Raw genomic sequence first — 15,002 nt, 5'->3', positions numbered from 1 at the left:
GTTGACTGAGGGAGACACAGAGGTGCCGCATGCCTGAAGGGCTCACATCACAGTCACAAAGCCTGATTCAAAAGAAGTCATCCTGCTTTTAGTCACAGAAATAGAAGCTGCACAGATTAAATGCTAGCCCCTGCACACTTACCTTGCTAAGTTTGGGCATTTTTTTTTCCCCTTTCTTCACAGAAGCACAGAATTATAGAGGTTGGAAGGAACCTCGGGAGATCATTTAGTCCAAACCCCTCTGCTAATGGTTCCCTACAGTAGGTTGCATAGGGAAGAATCCAGAGGAATTTTGAGTATCTCCAGAGATGGAATCTCCACAACAACCTCTCTGGGCAGCTTGTTCCAGTGCTTTGGAGGTTATTTTCATATGGTTACTTAAATTTTGCTTAAATATGTACTTCGTTTTTATCTGTGTTCTTCAAATATCGCTTGGCTTTGCTGTGAGCTGAGAACTATTTGCTGTGCTGCACCTGCTGACTGCATTTTGTTCTCTATCCGTTTGTACTGGGCTGCATTCGATTGTGAGTGAAGGTTGTTTCAAGAATCCCTTTAGGATCCTTAACAAAGAGTTCCAGTATAGAAATATCAGTATTGAACAGATGCATATCAAACTGTGAGACAAATGAAAATTGTCCTGGGAAAAAAAAAAAAAAAAAAAAAGAAGAAAGTAATATCATGTTATGTTAGAGATCATCACAGGTCTTTACTCGTTCCGTTAACTTAGTGGAGTTCCCACCTGCAATGATCTGATTTCACTGAAAGTTCCTGGGAGGTGAAACTGAGTAAATTGATGTGAGATTGCGCATGCACACAAGGCAAGGTGGCAGCAATGTTCTGCTTTCTGAAGGCCTGGGATGCTGTCCAGACCCTATTTCTCATAGGGAGAGAGCGCAGCAGTGAACACTAAAAATGGCTATAATCTGCCTGAGAGCCAGCACCTGCCTGAAAGCAGCACGTAAGTGGGCTGGGCTAGGCACTGTGCTGCTCTTGGAGCATGTATTAACCTCAAATGATTTTCATGATATACTTTACTCAAGACCATAGTAAAAGTGTCAGGATTTATCTTATATGAACATTCCCTAACATAGAAATCATCAAGAAATTATGGAGCAAAATCACAGCAAAAATCTGCTTTCAGTAACTGAAATAAGGCATGCAGCTTTGCTAATGTGATGCTTTGTTCTATGAAGGGTATAGATTAGTCTCTGTCTTCCTGATGCTGATCTAGGAGAGATCCAACAAAACAAGCAGCTGGTGATGAGGAAAAGTCAACTTACAATATTGGAAGATTCGTGTCAGCGAAAACACGCTTATAGAAGCTGCTAAATGTGTGTTACTAGGAGCTGAGTGCAGGAATCCTGAAGGCTCTAAATCTGCATGTTCAAAAGAGTAAATGCATGCACGTAGAGCTGAACTGTGTATCTCCTACCACGTGCTACCACTGCAGTTCCAAAAGTGGCTAGTGATTTGGCTTTGCTTTATTTGTAGTTGATCTGTTCTGGGGGGGGAGTCCTATGAGGTCCTTGACTTTCTGAGATTGACCTAATCAACTTTTTTTTTTCCTTCTGAAAATGAAAGTCTGCTAATGCTGGGTGACGTTTCTAAAATCTTAGCCAACTTGCAGGTGCATGAACACAGCAACAGGCACAAACCCATCACACAGACTATTTGCAGAATACAGAACAGGAGGCACTGGTCTTTTCTTGAGCAAAGTGTGCCGTTCTCAGTGCCTCAAGTACATCCTTTTCATTTGACCACATGCATGCAAAAATGAGGGTCTCTTTCTAATGGAAGAGGACAGAACATGTTGCATTATGCACAAAACACATGCTTGCCTAACAGCTGACTATTTCTCTAATACATCAAAATAATTAGAACATTTCTTTCTCTGTTTTTAAATTGAAATGGGAGGTTTACTTTTGTTGAATGATTCACTTTTCACAACTGTTATTATTTCTCAAGCTTACACTGAGTCTGCAGCAGCAACTGAAATGTTCTCAGACAAACAAGAAGGAAAATAGCCTGTAAATCTTTATTGGTATAAATGGTTCATAAAGCTGGGTGTTGAAAGGTAAGCGTAGTTGAAATAAATCTAAGCAGTGCTGACTCCAACGTTTAAAGCATTGGTTAAATCTCTTGATTAACCCAGGTCCTCACTTTTTGACATGGATCAATAATTTTGAGATGTCTCTGCTTTTCTCTGGCTTTGTGATTATTTATGTGGGCAGTGCCATGAAATATGATGTTTAATCCTGTTGAAGTAATTCTTACATGCTGCATATGGTTGTAGTTCAATAATTGGCACTAGGGGTAAAATGGACTGTGTTTCTTTTGTAAGTAAACAGGATTTATACAATACAAGTGCGAGTAAATGGAAAGCAAAATCCACCTTCTAACACAAATCTTCAGCCAGCTGTTGGGCATGCACATTTCCTGATTTTTGTTTGTTTTTGAACCTGTGGCTCAGCACTACCAGCAGTCTATTGTTCCAATGAGAGCTAGATCAGAGCTAATAGTGCCAGGATGTATTGTAGCTTTGTGCTCCAGGGAACAGGAAGATGCTCTACCCATAGGTTCCTGGCTGTGGGAAAAAGCCTTCTCTAGGAATCGCAGTGCAGAAGGGCCGTACTGGCCCAGCAGATAGTGGCTGATGTTCCTGCTAGCACACAAGATTTTCAGCAGGTCTGTATTTAAATGGTTGGCTTACTAAGCACAGTGCTATGCTTGTTCCTAAGACACGGCTTGTTTAGTCATTGTTTACTCATGGAATGATTCATGGGTGGGTTCTGCCAGGCTTTGCAGATGGACTCCCTGCCTGTAGGTATCGTTGAAGTAAAGGGTTAGGGAATAACAGGGAAGCAAAGAAATATCATGGTGGCACAAGGTGCTCAGAGTTGACCAACAAGAATTCAGAAGTGCATCCTCCTAATTTAGGCTCTGTTCTCGTGGGAAGCTGGACCTTTCTGTGCTTTTAGGATGGATGCCTGTCCTGCAACAGAGCCTGCAGGAGCATACTTACTGGCTTTCCTATGAAGGGATGAGAGAAAAGGGGTACCCAGTTTGCAAATCCATAAGGGCCAGTCTTCTGTGAAATTTTCCAGCCTGTAATTAAAAACAAAACATATTTCTACAGGTTATTTTAAAGTTGTTCTCCAGCTTACAGACATCCAGCCTATTTAAAACATAGAGAAAAATATTGCTTCCTAAAATTAATGTCAAAGTGTTTTAGCCTTTTATTTGGTTTATTATGTTAATCCCCTTAAGATCCCTTCAGCAGATTAAGAGATCTCATGCAGAAGTACTCAGTGGTGCTGTGCTTCTGTAGCTCAGTTTGACTATCGCATAAAACAAGCAGAGAAATACATCCTGAAAGGAACAGTGCATCCCAGAAAAGGTGGTGTGGGAATTCAATGAAATTACGGTCCATTCCCCTGAGTGTATGTTTATACAGTTGTTAGCAGGTGTATTTGTCCATACGTACAAAAATGTGTATAATACTCATTGGGACAAAACCTGGATGAGTACCTTTTTCAGCTTCATTTCCACATTATCTCTTATCCTAGTGATTATTTCCCCCCCATCCTCACTAAGTCTGAGTAAGAACTGCAGAACGTGTCTAATTTTTTTAGAGGTATTTTGAAGTAGTTTGAAAGAAAAAATCTTTAGACATAAAGGCTTTCATTTTTTGCCACACACAGCAAAAGTCCAAGAGGTTTGAAGAGCATTTAATCCAGTTGGAAATCAGGCTAGGGATGGTATATCAAATATGAATTAAAACTTTCAGTGTTGCAAACATAAAGCTAACAACCTTAGCTTAAAAAAAAAAAAAAAAAAAAAAAAAAAGTACAGTCTTTTAATTCACTCCAGCCAATAAACAGTCCATAGACAGCAAGTTAACAAGCAATAAGTAGTGATAGGAAAACTTCACAGATGAGTCCTATGTAGCTAGACATCTGCTCAGCCAACAAAGATTTCCAAAAGATCAGCTGCGTGTCTGGAAATGTAACCACTGGTGTCTAAAATAGAAGATAGGGAAGCAGAAGTTGTTTATTTGTTGGGTTTGTTTGTTGGTTGTTTTTTGTTGGTTTTTTTCTTTCCCATATTGTATGCTGTACCAGAAGAAAAAAGAAAGGAGGCAAAATCCAACCAACCAACAGACGAACAAACAAACATACCAGAGCCCCATGTAATGGTGGTGGTCAAGAATTGCTTGAAAGGCATATGCCTTAAGTCACAACAAAGCAAAGATATGTCAAAGTTATTTTGCTTTAGCTACAAAACATACATGCAGGAACACTACATACCTAGGAGGTATGAGGGTTAAATGAACTGATCAATCTTTCCTGTCTATCCAATAACTTGCATTTAAAAGAGGGAGCATTATTTTGTCATTCATTTCTGAGATACAGAAATTTTTTTCATCATTGATGTGCAGCAGAATTCTGAATTCTGGCTGCAAAAAGATGCCAGAGAGCAGATGAGGCAAAATGACAGATTCAGGTAAAACATGAGCAGGCAGCTCACAACAAGTAATGCAGTGCGTGCCAGTCCTGCTCTTCCCTGGAGATGGGGCAGAAATGCCTCAGAAAGAACAGATGGAAACAGCTGCCAACAGATGAACACTGGAAAGGATTCAAGCCACAGTACTTGCTGCAACTCGGGAGTTAGAGGCCTGAGCTTACCATGACAGGTATTAAGATTGTGAACCAGGCAGCTGTCGGTCAATCCTTGGATATGAGACCAGAAAAAGCTGTTACAGAATGAAATCCATCTACAAGACATTCTCCAGGATCTTTGTAATTCCAGTATGAAAAAGTAAAGTACGTCTCTAACCACAGTGGTCCAGAACAAATTTGTCAAACTGAATTCCTTCATGCTCCCAGACAAAACAGATCTGAGCTGTTGGGTCTGTAAAGTCTTGCTTACACTTCTGCATGGAGAGTTCAGGTGGATTGCATTTAAGTAATAGGAGCTTGCAATTTTTTAATCTGGTTGTCTTTCTTACAGAAGAGGATACCAAGAGAGACGTTGGAAAACTGAGCCCTGATGACCTTTGTCAGCACTTGAACCAAACAGTGCTTTCAGTAGAACAGCGTCTTCCTCTTTCGTGCCCAGGATGAAGTCAAAGCCCCCCACAGGAGCCTGTAATGCTTATAAGTGAGTTTTGCCTGGATGGAAGCAAGCCACCAGAGCTTATTTCTCAGAGAAGTCCTATGGTAAGAGGCTTCTTTAATCTGTGGTTGTACATAGTACTAAAATTAAAAGAACACTGCTAATGTATTTTTTGTGAATATGCTTGTGCCATAATTCATTCACTCAACGCAGTGGTTTCTCTTGACCTTGAGATAAGATTTAACAGGTGGCAAAAAGATAAATTTAGGAAATCCAGTGACGTAATGCTGATAATTTTATGTTGTCTTGCATATTTTCTAGCACACCATGAAGAATAAATAAATTGCAGAAGCTGAAGTGTCCTTGGCAAACAAACAAACAAAATAGCACCCTGTGATATTTTTACCTTTGCTTCTCCTCACCAAACACACTGCTCACTCCCACAGAGCTTGAAATATTAACCCAGCACGTTAATTTATTTCTTCCAGAGTTGCCCTGGCTGTTGGATTTAACCTCTCTCTTGGGAGTACTTCTAAACCAAATGGCTGACTCCATCTCTAGCTTTGTTAATTAAGCACATTACTTTGTTTCTTTTTTCACATTGTTTAATGTAATTGGCATTTGTGCAGCTTTTTAAAGCCATGTTTGGGCCTACATTTTGTACAGCTGGCTCTGATCTGCAAGCTATTTCAAGTGTTTAGTTCTCTACAAGACCGCCTTCGGAGTGCAGAACATCTGTGCTAAGTACATCCCATGCTTCCTTTCCAAAATGAAGGAAATGACTGGTGTGACACATGTTCTGCCCTGTGTACATTTGTATTTCTATGGCATTACACTTGTAATGGGAACATTGAATGTTCTGTTTGAGAAAGAGAACTTCATCTACAAGCTGCTGTGATAATGTTTGCCTATACTGTAGTCTTTGTCCCAATCACCTTTATGCAACTCATGGGGACATGTTACCATATAGACACAAAAGCCTGTGGTTTTTCACATGTAAGTGAATCTTGCAAGTCATGAATTCCTTCAGATAAGGGTACCAAAGTTGTGTCAACTGGCAAGAAAGACTGATGGAGTTACACTAGACAGACATCCAGCTCATTAATTTCAGTTGTCTTGGCATGAGAAGATATTCTGTACCTGAATTGAAGAAGTATATATAAAAATTTAGGAAAAAAATAGATCCGTGCATTGGAGAAATGGTCTCTCTCTCTTTTTTTTATACAAATGCTGCCCTCCAGTGGTCTGGAAAAAAAAAAAAACAGCACACCAAACAACAACTGATAAACACAGCGCTTATTGATTGCAGGAATGTAATTTCTGCTCACATTGTAGCAAGTAGAAAAGAATTGTACCTCTCAGTATCACTTGGATTGTCTAGGCTCCAGCCTCAGGAAACCCACACGTGGCATAAGGCAAGGTGAAGGCAGTTGTAACAGCAGGGTATTGCTTTACCAGTATAGGCCTACTGGCTCTCTTCTGTGAATGATCAGCTGAAAATAAATTCTTTCTCATTAATGGCAGAATCGTAATGCTCTGCTACTCAATGACAGTCAAAACTGCTGACTTCAAATAGAACCACATGTGAGGAAATAGTTATGAGTTGAACGAACAGGTTTCAGAGAGCATTTGTTCCCAAACGTTTGGATTTTCTGAACAAAAGCAGCCTGGCTGGCAGTCAGTCAGAGACAGTGCAGCACTCAGTGGCTGTCAGTCAACCAAGGGGACCATTCTATCCTCCCAGAATATGAATCCTGATGCAGAGTATAAATCCTATTGAGCCACACGTAAAGCACAAGTCATTCAGATTTTGTCTTTCAAATATGGCAAGCAGCATTACGATTGTTTTAGGAAAGCGTCAATGTGAAGGAATGTTGCATGACCAAAGTGTAAGGTAGATGATCTCTAGGTGTATTGCCTCCACACTTCCTTGCATGGCTTGAAATGTTCTTTCCAAACCAAATGTGAGACCATTTCTCACTATGTCCTGTTCTACACTTCCATTTTAGGTGGAGGTGGCTGCATGCCAGGAAATTCACACCCTGCTGAAGGACTCCTCCACCAGAGAATGGCACTGCAATCCTTCTGCCACCTCCTGCTCTTGTGCACGTGCCTTCTGTTATGTAAACAGTCTCCCCCAGCACTTCTGACATCTCTACTGTGCAGTGAGTTCAAACCTTTTCTCTTTCCTTTTGTCTTCTTTTTCACATAAATAAACCAAATGAAAATAGGCTGCTTTCCCCAAATTTGTGCATTAATAGACAAAAACCTAGCTATTCCTTCAATTTTTCACTCTCTCTCCTTAGAAGGCTCTTAGGTAATGAAATACTTGACTTTTTCCAACATGTTTTTCCTGGTTTATGGGGCTTCAGGTGCTGAATGAAGGCTGTGACTGTTTTTGCTGTTTCCCCACCTATTGATTACCTGTTACTGAAAAGATGAGAAAACAGAACGTTGAACTCACCGAAAGGGATTTCGGAAATAACTGCAATTTGCACTGTGTCCAGCAGATGCTGCTGTTGGACAAAGAAAACCAAACAGCTCAAGGTCAGTTTCAGTGGGTTAGGGAGAACCTGTGCTTCGGAGGACTTTCGCAGTTCCAGGTTGTTATTCAGCCCCTCAGGTCTGGTTCGTAGAGACTGGGAGACCCATCTCACAACCATGTGTTTGCAATATTAGGTGACTGTGCTGAGCCCCAGAACTCTGAATAATTCAATCTGATTCCAAGCAAAAAAAATAAATACAAAAAAAAAAAACAAAAAAAAAAACAACCAAAGCACCAAACCCACTGCCATTACAGCCTCCCTCCCTCTCTCTGATGAAGTGGGTTATTGGTTGTCAGTTTTTAATGCATTTTCATGTAAGTAATGGAAAGCTTCACTTCACAGGCAGCATTTTCCTTCCTGTTGATGAATATAGGATTATTTGTTGAGTCTTATCTGATGTTGATAAGACCCATGAGGAAGATAAGTTGGTGCTGTTTTAGAAAGAAATGTGAGCTTAGTGTCATGCCAACTGTATTACTGGGAAGACCCTGAGGTTTTTTGTAACTCTGTGGTTATAGGGTAGATCAGCATTCATTAACTTATATTGTTCAGATGTTATTCAGAAGTGTCTACATATGTGAAAGTTTTATTTCTGGGTCTTGCCCATAGGGATGTCTCTAGGCTCCTTCTGCTGGCTCAGATAGCTTTGTCAGACATTGCTAACTCCTGGTGAGACCTTGGTGGGAAAAGGCAAAGGAGGCTCTTCTGTATGACACTAGGGCTCATTTCGTGCCATTAGCCCTGAATCTCAGCTATTGACTGTCAAACCACAAGTTTCTACTCAATAACATTCCCAGGTGTACAACAGGCTCTGCACAGGCCATTGAGGGAAGGTCTTGGCTGTGGAAGAGATTTACAGGAAAGCACATGATCCAAAGGTTCACCTTTGGATGATGTTCTTCTGGAGATGTTAATACCAATTCTGTGAGTAGAATGAGCCAGCTCTCCCCTTTGCAATATTTGACCCTTTGAAATATCTCTGCAAAATGCAATCTGTAAAATGAAAACTCCCATCCCTTCCACATTCAGCAATGCCTATCATGTCTTTGAAATAGCAAGTCATTCTAAAAGAGCAGCACTGATACAAGGCAATTGCCCACTTTGTATTTATTTAATAGTGTTAGATACAGAAGATAAAATATTTTAATATTTTTTTCACATTCAGAACAGCTGCTTTCCTTTAATTATTAGTAGTTTGCTGACTTTTCCTTGGAGGTGGCCTTCCATAGGAAATGCCAGACAGCTCTAAAACCTTCACTGAAAAGTTTTCCACCCACGTTCCGTCTGGCTCTGTCCTGTCTTGTCAAATCAACTTGGATAAATGAGGACTCAGGCTTGCAGAGTCCTCAGTTCTCCCCAAGCTCTGTGTGTCAGTACAGTTGTCCAGATTCAGTCCTTTTTGGTCTTTCCCATCCTGCAGCACATTGATTCAGAATTATACTATAAGTTGATGACTTCAGAGTGTGTGTAGTGCACACTTGTGTGTTCCCGTAGGTCAAGCTAGACTGCAGTCTGTCTTGCAGGATGATCCCTACATGATCCTAACTGGGATGATAATGGATCCCAATTAAGGAAGCAACATTTGCAAATGTTGGGTCAGCCTTGTGCCCATTCTCTGCTCTGCCTGTGTCCCATGTCACCACCAAAACAAAGCTCTGAGTCCAAATGATGTCCAACTTTGAGATGTTTCCACGTTGGCAGGGCTGTATTAGCAATGTGCCATCCCCTTGATGCATGGAGTAACTTCAGACATTTATTTTAAATATATCACCTTAGAAACAGACATGAGAAAATGCACACATTTTCTTAAGTTGAAAAATAAATACAGCTGTAATCTAAAGGTATGTTTATCAGCACTGATGCCCCTTGGCCTTACTCCAGTGGATTTCTCTCACTGACATCAGTGGGAAAAAGATGGGCTCTGCACAGTAAATCTAGGAATACTTTTTTCTTCTTTATCCATCCATCTATTTTGGGATGTGCTAAATGCTTGCTCTCTGTTGTAACATTAACATCAGTATGTGGAAACTTGGGTTGCTAAAATAAATCAGTGAAATGCAATATACATGACTTCACATAGAACTGCATGTACATTGTTGAGCACAAGCACTCTGTGTCCGCTGTGCCATGCCAGCTGGACCCAGGGTGCTTCCTATTGTACCCCATGGGGTCCCAGATTGAGGCAGGGGTGAGCTTTGTGCTTCTTAGTTGGATCTTCTTAGTTCCTGACTCTGGAAAATATTTCTTGATTGCATTACTGTGCCTGTACGTTTGAATTCATGACACTTTCACCAGCCCCAGAGCACAGGGATGGCAAGGTCTATAGTACTTCTCAGTAGTGTCTTTTCCATATGGGCCTGATTGTTCACTGGAGGCAATGGAATTATCATCTATATGGGAAGCTCTGATTTGCAGGGATCTGACTGTGTTTCTTTAGTTTTTGTGAGTCAATGACACTGCCTCCAATCAGACTAAAGTGGGACTTTTTTCTGATCTTAGCAGTTGCTCCTGATTCATGCTAGTGCGAATTAGAACACTGAAATTCATTTAATTCTTATTTTTAGGGGGAAAAAATGAATGTAAATAAGGGGAATAAAAAAGGGAAAAGCTGAACTTTTACAAGCTGGACTGTTTTCTGCCCACAGCGAAGCCAACAGGAGACTCTTACAAAGCTGGATGTTGGTTAAGGTGCCGAGAGGGCAGCCCTGCCCCAGCCTCTCTGACCAGCCAAGCCTGGTGTGCCCGCACAGCAGCCCTGTGTCCTCTGTGCCCCCATTCGTCATCCACTGTGGTCACCGCCGCATGCACGATGGAGCTCATGAGTTGTTCCTTCCTTCTTCCTGTTGAAGAGGTACAAGCTGCACTAATTCCTTCAGTAATAGTCACCTAAGGGGGAATACAGTGACTGATCTGTCATCAAATGCTCAGAGCTGATGATGGTATCTGTTGTTTATTTGTTTGGCTGTTCTTTTCTCTGTGAAGTTTAAACAAGAGCCATAAGTCACAGGGATATGACAAGGATCAGGTTGTTGTGTGTGGGCTCCAGCAACTGTCCAAATGTACAGATACACCCTGATACTTGCTTATCAATGGCAATCTACTCAGAGCTTCATGTTTTTCAGTTTTGTGGCAAGCTTGCAAGGTTACATATATACACTGAATGAAACATACCCCACCGGTTATTTTTAGAGAGGCTCTAAACAAGAAGCAAATCCCTGGAGCAGTGCTGCCAGAGATGCTTAAAGTTCAAATCCAAATTAAAACTGCCAATCTTGGGCTTAAATTCCAACCTGAACTTGAGGAAAACTGTGATCTGTACCTTGAACTTTGTGACAGAAAGCGACTTCTAAGTGTTTTCTAATGCCTGAGTGTATATGAATATGGTAAAGTCACCTAAAACTAGATCTTACATGGAAAATCTGAATATTTGGGAATGTAGTTCCTGATCTTGCAAAATATTGTCGTAAGGCTTTAATTCATAGTAGCTGCAATGGAATCTGGAGAGTTTAATTTATTAGGACTCCCACCTCTATTACAGCTTTGTAAGCTCTCATCATATAATTGTGAGGTAAATGTGCTTATTTACCTCACAGACCTTCTTAGTGAAGACCACTGATGTGTAAGACTTGGTTTAGAAATCACTAGGATACCACAGGAAGAAAGCCAACCCCTTTTCAGCAATGTCTTTGCACAAGTTAACTGAAAGTGGCGCAGCTGAAGCAAGCACTTGATTTCTTTGCTGAATCAGAGCCTGTGTCTTCTTCCTGCCAAGGCAGCGATCTTAACACCATTCCTAAATGCACCAGTAACTCTAGAAGCTCTAATGAAAGTCAAGATAATGCCACAGATTTTATAAATAAGGGTCTTTATTTAGAATACTGTTGAAGACATTCTTGGCAATCACATCGTATAAATATATAAAGTTAAAGTTTGGCACAACAAACCAAGCAACATTAAATATATATATTTTTATTTTTTCCTATGTTTGTTTTTAATTTTAGCTTTCATTTTTTTCCCTTTTTCTTCTGTTTTTCTGTTCTTTTTTCTTTTTTCCTTTTTTCTTTTTTTTTTTCTTTCTTTTTTTTTTTTTTTTTTTTTTTTTTTGCAAAGCAACTCTTATTTACAATTATACAAAAAGTTTTATAAAAAGTGGTCCACAACCTTATTTTGGCCAGAACAGGGGTAATAAGAAGAAGGATCTGTCACGCCACTGCTGTTGTAGATTTCTTTTTTCCTCCGTATTCAAGAGCCAGGTTCCTATTCTCCAAAGCCCAAATTTAACATTGGCCATTTCCCCGTATGCGCTTTTATCTCTAGACATATTAAATAACTTTAGTTTAGCAACCAATAAATAACTAAGTGTATTCTGTAGTAGTACAGGTTTGAAAACTTACAGAAGGAATTTTGCATGATATTTTAAAACTGAAACAAGTCTTGAAGTCCCTTCTGCTTTAGAAGGCAAGTCTTGGAGCTTGGTTGAATGGAGCAATTTGTTCTCGGCACAGTCCGGCTGGACCTGCCTTTATAGCACTTGGTAAATCGGATTGCTGCTGCTGCTGCTGCTGCTGCTGTCCTGGGGAAGCGGGGTGCAGTTGGTGGGGGAAGGAATCTGGGCTCCACTGTCATTCAGGCTTGCTCCTTCCTGGGGGGAACAGGGACTCCCTTCAGCAACAGCTTCAGCTGGAGGCAGTATTGGACAGGTGGAGTTGTCTGTGGAAATCCTCTCCACAATGCTTGAGAGGCAGTCGAGGCTGGAAACAACGGAACTCTTCCCATGCTTTGGGTCTAAAAACAAAGAGAAATGTGATCCATTTATCCACTGTGTACTTAAATTGTAAGATGTAGATCTTTCATAAAACCCCAGCAAGCGGCTGAAGTATGTGTCTGAGAGCATGCAAAACATCAGAGGAAATGAGTATGAGTGAAGGGTGCCAGCTGTCAGGAAAGGAATTGTAATCTGTGAAACAGAGGAGAGACCCAAGTGAAACACGCTGCTACTCAGGGAGGGTGGATTCAGTCTTCAGAAAGGGAATGGGAGATTGGAATTCTGTCAAGCATCTCTCCAGTTTGGATTAATGATACCTGGTTAGAACAGGTATTAGGCTTCATGCAAAATGGGGTTAAGACTAAAAATCAGTCGCAGAGAGGGGTGTATACCTAGATGCTCTATTTGCAAAACAGGAAATGCAGCTCTAACATATCCCCTATACTTGCAAATACATTTACATGAAATCCAGTGCTTCTGCCAGCATCAGCAGCTCATTGGCTGGACAGTCAGGCTCCTTCTCCAGCCTGGCTAAGTGATTGGGGACAGAGAAGGCCACTGGCTGTCCCCATCCTCCATGCTTCACACAGCCATATTCTCAACAGCAGATACTCACCATTTGGTGATTCCGCGTAGTAGCTGCTGTCGTAGCTGTTTCTCCTGCGAGAGCTGCAAGGCGGCCCACTGTACTCCATCTAGAAAGGAGAATAATCTGAGTGAGGCTGGGGGACTGCCTATTCCACAGGTCCAGGAGCCATCTGATTTTGTATTTCAGTGGCTAATCTGTGCCATCACTCTCAGCCAAAATGCTGTCACATTTGTGTCATAGAATGAAGCAGACAGAATTAACTAAAAAAAAGGAATGGATTTACACTAGAATATTTATGTGTCGTGTTCGTACCAAAGCAAAATTACCACCATCGCTATGACTGACGCTGTGGTTTTATCAGAGATGAGGTTTTCCAGCAGTCTCATGTATGCCTGTGGTCAGTTTAGAAAAGGCAACTCAAGAGAGGAAGGGATTCTTTTGATCTAACTTTGAAAGAGTTTCCCAAACATGAGAAAGCCACTTTTCCTCTGAGAAAGCCACTACTCTACCTTCGGATTTCTTTCAGTTTGTCTTCCTACTCTGGTTTTATAAAGAAAAACCGCTAAACCCTGACCAATATATTTGTGGTCAGTATGTGAATCTACAATGAAAAGGCTATATTTTGAAGAGGGGACATTTGTAACTCTCTCCCATCTGCCAACTATTTCACAGTCCCAAGTACTCAGCTCAGTGATTATTATCTCCACTAGAAAACAGAAAAAAATCCCAGAAGTGCCCTTGTGGTCCCGTTCTCCGCAGCAGCCCTGCAGCCACCCTTGTCCTCTCCCCATAACCCAAAGCTCTAAGCCTGGGCTCTTTTTTCTGCTGCCAGTAAATGTCTGCACAGGGATCAAGTGAGAGGAAAGCTGGCCTTCTTCATGAGGGTCAAGGAAAACAACTCCCGCTACTTGGGCCATCCTCTTGTTATCCTGATGAATGACAGAAAACAAACCTTAGACTTGATCGGTTGCCCTGCGTGTTTTCCTCTGCAATTCCCACACCCAAGGGGAGCTGCCTCACTGCTGTCCTTCGAGGAACAGACAGCAGAGCATGAAATCAAAGGTGCCCAGGGGCCATGTGCTCCCAGGCAACCTCCAACAGAGCTCCCAGGCACACAGGGACTGCCTAACCTTCCTCCCAGGAACCTAACAGATTTCCTTTCTCTTCCCAGAGACCTGGCGTGTGGGGACCCTGCCTCCCTCTGCTGCTGGACTACAAGGAGGAAGGACCTCATCTCCTGCCCAGGGCACTCACCATGCCATCGGAGCAGTTGGAGCGAGGGCTGGAGGCATCTGACTCTCCGCTGTAGTGCTCCAGCACCGGGTAGTACGCATCCTCCTGCTCGCGCAGCAGGGCCTGTAGGCTCTCGATGTAGCGGATGGCGTTGCGCAGGATCTCCACCTTGGGCAGGCGCTGGTTGGGATTGGTGGAGGTGCAGCGCTTGAGGGTCTCGAAGGCCTCGTTGACCTTGCTGAGCCGCCGCCGCTCCCTCATGGTGGCGGCTTTGCGGCGGTCGGCGTTGGTGGTCTTCCTCTTGCAGGCCTTGCACGCCCACAGCAGGCAGCGGCCGGCCTGGTGGTGCCCGCTGGGCGCCCGCACATGTTCCTCCTCGTGCGGGTGCCCGTGGTGGTGCCCATGGTGGTGCGGGTGCTCCTCGGGCTTCAGCAGCCCACCCACGTGCACCAGCCGGGGGTCCAGGTCCTCGAAGAAGTGCATGTCCGACGTGTTGAAGCATGGGTCATCGTAGAAGTCGTCGGCAGCTGTGAAGGAGCAGAGGGAGCCCTCCGTCATCTCCATGGGGCCCAGTAAGTCCATGGGGGCGATTGGGAGCGGAGCGGGGCAGGACGGCGGTCGGGGGGCACGGGGGTCCCGAGGGCGGCTGTACGAGGCAGGCACGGAGCGGGGCCGTCGCACCCTGAGCCAGGCGAGGCTACCGGTGCGGGTCGCTGCCGCCACCACCACTACCACCAATACGGACCCCTTTACA

General features: G+C 42.7%; 1 protein-coding gene and 2 long non-coding RNA genes across 3 annotated transcripts in view; 2 read left to right on the top strand and 1 right to left on the bottom strand.

Moving 5' to 3' along the window:
- LOC125694782 (uncharacterized) overlaps nucleotides 1–14,289 on the top strand; it is a 19,004-nt gene extending 4,715 nt beyond the window's left edge. The window contains exons 3-6 of the long non-coding RNA XR_007377714.1: nucleotides 5,011–5,219; nucleotides 7,125–7,280; nucleotides 10,307–10,512; nucleotides 14,187–14,289. This is a non-coding gene — a long non-coding RNA (uncharacterized LOC125694782). The remainder of the gene's footprint in view (nucleotides 1–5,010; nucleotides 5,220–7,124; nucleotides 7,281–10,306; nucleotides 10,513–14,186) is intronic.
- On the bottom strand, nucleotides 11,781–15,002 carry MYOD1 (myogenic differentiation 1). Its single transcript, XM_048948456.1, has 3 exons — nucleotides 14,270–15,002; nucleotides 13,043–13,121; nucleotides 11,781–12,446 (listed from the first exon to the last, which is right to left on the bottom strand). Exons 1-3 carry the CDS (start codon nucleotides 14,828–14,830, stop codon nucleotides 12,184–12,186), a joined length of 903 nt encoding a protein of 300 aa, XP_048804413.1. The 5' UTR covers nucleotides 14,831–15,002; the 3' UTR covers nucleotides 11,781–12,183.
- The window catches only part of LOC125694780 (uncharacterized), a 43,897-nt gene continuing 43,608 nt past the window's right edge, over nucleotides 14,714–15,002 (top strand). Inside the window, exon 1 of the long non-coding RNA XR_007377705.1 lies at nucleotides 14,714–14,820. This is a non-coding gene — a long non-coding RNA (uncharacterized LOC125694780). The remainder of the gene's footprint in view (nucleotides 14,821–15,002) is intronic.

Source organism: Lagopus muta, chromosome 6 (assembly GCF_023343835.1).
Source record: "Lagopus muta isolate bLagMut1 chromosome 6, bLagMut1 primary, whole genome shotgun sequence".
In the NCBI taxonomy this organism is placed as follows: domain Eukaryota; kingdom Metazoa; phylum Chordata; class Aves; order Galliformes; family Phasianidae; genus Lagopus; species Lagopus muta.
This window is presented reverse-complemented; position numbering and strand designations above follow the sequence as displayed.

Excerpts from the sequence above, each read along its gene's own strand:
- MYOD1 (XM_048948456.1), bottom strand. The coding sequence starts at position 14,830 with ATGGACTTACTGGGCCCCATGGAGATGACGGAGGGCTCCCTCTGCTCC. Across the intron at positions 13,122-14,269 it reads CCAACTGCTCCGATGGCATG|ATGGAGTACAGTGGGCCGCC; the intron begins GTGAGTGCCCTG and ends TCTCCTTTCTAG. Across the intron at positions 12,447-13,042 it reads CTACGCGGAATCACCAAATG|ACCCAAAGCATGGGAAGAGT; the intron begins GTGAGTATCTGC and ends CTTTGTTTTTAG.